This window comes from Bactrocera latifrons, unplaced genomic scaffold (assembly GCF_001853355.1).
Source record: "Bactrocera latifrons isolate USDA-ARS-PBARC rearing strain unplaced genomic scaffold, ASM185335v1 scaffold_8, whole genome shotgun sequence".
Taxonomy (NCBI): domain Eukaryota; kingdom Metazoa; phylum Arthropoda; class Insecta; order Diptera; family Tephritidae; genus Bactrocera; species Bactrocera latifrons.
This window is the reverse complement of record NW_017537489.1, coordinates 3,643,893-3,646,680: the sequence shown is the minus strand read 5'-3', so window position 1 is coordinate 3,646,680 and position 2,788 is coordinate 3,643,893. Positions and strand designations below refer to the sequence as shown.

General features: G+C 35.6%; 1 protein-coding gene across 1 annotated transcript; it reads right to left on the bottom strand.

Annotated features, from left to right (window-relative positions):
• Nucleotides 1-509: 509 nt before the first annotated feature.
• On the bottom strand, nucleotides 510-2,044 carry LOC108976731. The gene is made up of 2 exons (XM_018945993.1): nucleotides 1,888-2,044; nucleotides 510-1,102 (listed from the first exon to the last, which is right to left on the bottom strand). The coding sequence occupies exon 2, from the start codon at nucleotides 840-842 to the stop codon at nucleotides 534-536; it is 309 nt and encodes a 102-aa protein (XP_018801538.1). The 5' UTR covers nucleotides 843-1,102; nucleotides 1,888-2,044; the 3' UTR covers nucleotides 510-533.
• Nucleotides 2,045-2,788: the final 744 nt, after the last annotated feature.

Below are 2,788 nucleotides of genomic sequence, written 5' to 3'. Positions count from 1 at the left end.
TTACTTCTTGTCATGTTGCCGGCAACTTGCTTCCTTTGTGTGTTGCATTGTTGATTGTATTTGTAAATTTGAAATTAATTTAAGGATTTTATTATACGATTTCTGCTTGGTTTGATATTTTTTTTTTTTTTTTATTTGAATTATTTTGTACAATTAATTATTTTAGGACACTAAGCTCGAGCTGCATGCCACATTTGCTTCCTTGCCACTTAATCTACGCAAACCAAAAGTCAACTCAATTTTCAAAGTGAAAACTTGCCATTGACATTTCATTAAATGCGCTTTAACGGTACACCCACATCAATTTCACATACACAAACTACAGTTGACACACTTGCCGCATCTTATTTCAAGTCATTAGCTAAAGTTTTTAGATACGGCGCTAATAAGCGCTACTTGCCACCTTCACTAGCTGTCTGTCTGACTTACTTAGTGAGTTGGGAAGTTCAGTTAACTTACAAAAACAACAAAAAAGTTTTTCATTTCTCACTCACCTTTTTCCTCAAAGTTGCCTGCCAGCTTAATGTCGATCGTCATGAAGTAATCCCGCACGCTGCTGCATGTTCGCGTGTGTTCAAAATTTTACTGGTCGAATCGCGCTGCAAACGGCGCCTGTGATGTGCATGCTGTTGTTGTTGCTCATGATGAGCATGAAAATGACGACCATCGAGACGTTTCGCGTCGGCTGCCGATGGCAATGCCAAACAACTGCTGGCCACTAAAACAGCAATGCAAACTTGCAACAGCAAAAATAGTCGACGTAGTTGTTGCTTTTTATGCGCTGCTGCTGTTATTGGCTTTGTGGCATTCCGTTTGCCGGCAACTTCGACGGCGTGAGCCATACTAGCGCGTGTAGGTGTGTATACGTGTAAGTAGTAACAACAAATTTGGTGCGCATACTTTTTGCTTATTTGCTGCTATTGTTGTTTGGCTTTGGAGCGCTTAATGTGTTATAAACGTCTGACTGGCGGTACTTAACTGCTTTTAATCTACTTTAATTATTTAGACTGTTGTTTTAATTTATTTTATTTTTTATTGTTGTTATATTTTATTTTATGAACTTTTGTTGTAACGTCGTCGGCAACTTCCCTTTGATGTAACACTATGCAAATAATTAACACATTGGTCTGCCTTCTTTTCCTAGGCTATAATAGCGCGCGGTGATATAAAGGCTCAATGTCTCTATTGCTCAGCAGCTGATTTTTCTTTTCGATTCACATGTTTCCACTCCGCGCACACGCTTCTGATGACAATCAATCACTTTTACATAAACAAAAAAAAAAAAAAATTGCACAAGTACTTGTAGCTATTAAACGTTCGTTAGCAACAACGCTTCTGTGTTTCAATTGCTTTTGTTATTATGTTTTTCTGTTCCGACAACGCGCAATCAATAATCGCTTGCTCTGCTTTGAGTATCTTTACATTCAGTTATCTGTTTCCACTATTATTAGGCATTCGCTCGCAATAACACTGCGAGCGCTTAAGTGAAGAGTGACATAATCCTCTCTAGGCCACAATAACACGACGCGCTATAAAAAACACAAAAAATTCAAGACCAACGAAGCCGGTCATGACGCTGCTTACACTGCTACACTTCGCGAAAATACGAAGCCAAAATACGAACTACAGCAACAAAACTCCTTATAGCAACGTGAAATTAATTAAATTAAATTCATTTGCGCTGAACTCTGCACCGTTACTTAGCACACATTTATATTTTTGCAATGATTTCTGAACTTTTTTTTTCTGTTCGCTTTAACGCACTCTCATTTCTCATTCTCACTCATTTCTTTGATTTTTTTACTCACTTCGTGTTTATTCGCTTATATTTCATGCATTGATTCTGTTATTGCATATTTCATTTATTGTTATAAAACTAATAATTACTTTGCTTAATCTCTCATTATTAAAAGTAACTTTGCACATTTGTACTCATCATAAGCTGGCTATTACAATTTCACGGTATTTCTTTTAATTTTATTATATCAATTTTATTTCTTAACTCGCGTTAAATAAGCCACACTACAATTTTTGACATCCGAACACTCCGACATGTCGGGTACGTATAATGTTTGAGGGAGAGAATTGTGAGAAATGTCCGTTGTAGTTTGGATCGAACATTGTGTTGGATGCTCGTCTCATACAAGTTCGTTATTAATGTTCGTTGTTAATGTTCGATCGGACGGTTCGTGTCGAGTGTTTGAGTTGGAACTGAATGCCGGTAAGTTTTATTAGCTATTACAGTGGTGGCGTTGGAAAAAGTGGTGATTGTAAGTATTTTATTTATTTATTTTTTATTTATTTAAAAGAGAAATAATTATAAATAATCGTTCCACTTATAGATATAAAGTACTGGCTGCCAGGGCCTTCAGCTTATCCGAAATCCGAAAATTTAGCTAACAGACCGGCCAATTCAGAGCAGAAAGCAGAAGTGATGGTACTTAAATTTACGACAAGCGATCATTATACAACAGCAACAGCAACTTTTAGGAAAAAAGTTTCGACAAACAATTTTATAAATAATTTAAGCAACTTTAATTTTTGTTTCAGCCAATTTTATAATAAAATATACCATTTCGATGTGAAGTTTTTAATGGAGCTTTCAATATGTATACTCAATTTCAACTAATGTATCTTCGAATGTATAAATTGTCTGAATTAAAAGAAAAAAGCATGAAACAAATCGATTGATGATTTCCAAGATTAATTGCAAGTCAATATTTCAGTTGGAGGCGTTTTGATTTTTGAAAGCTATTGTTTAGAAAGTAGTCTCAATTTGAGGAGTCAA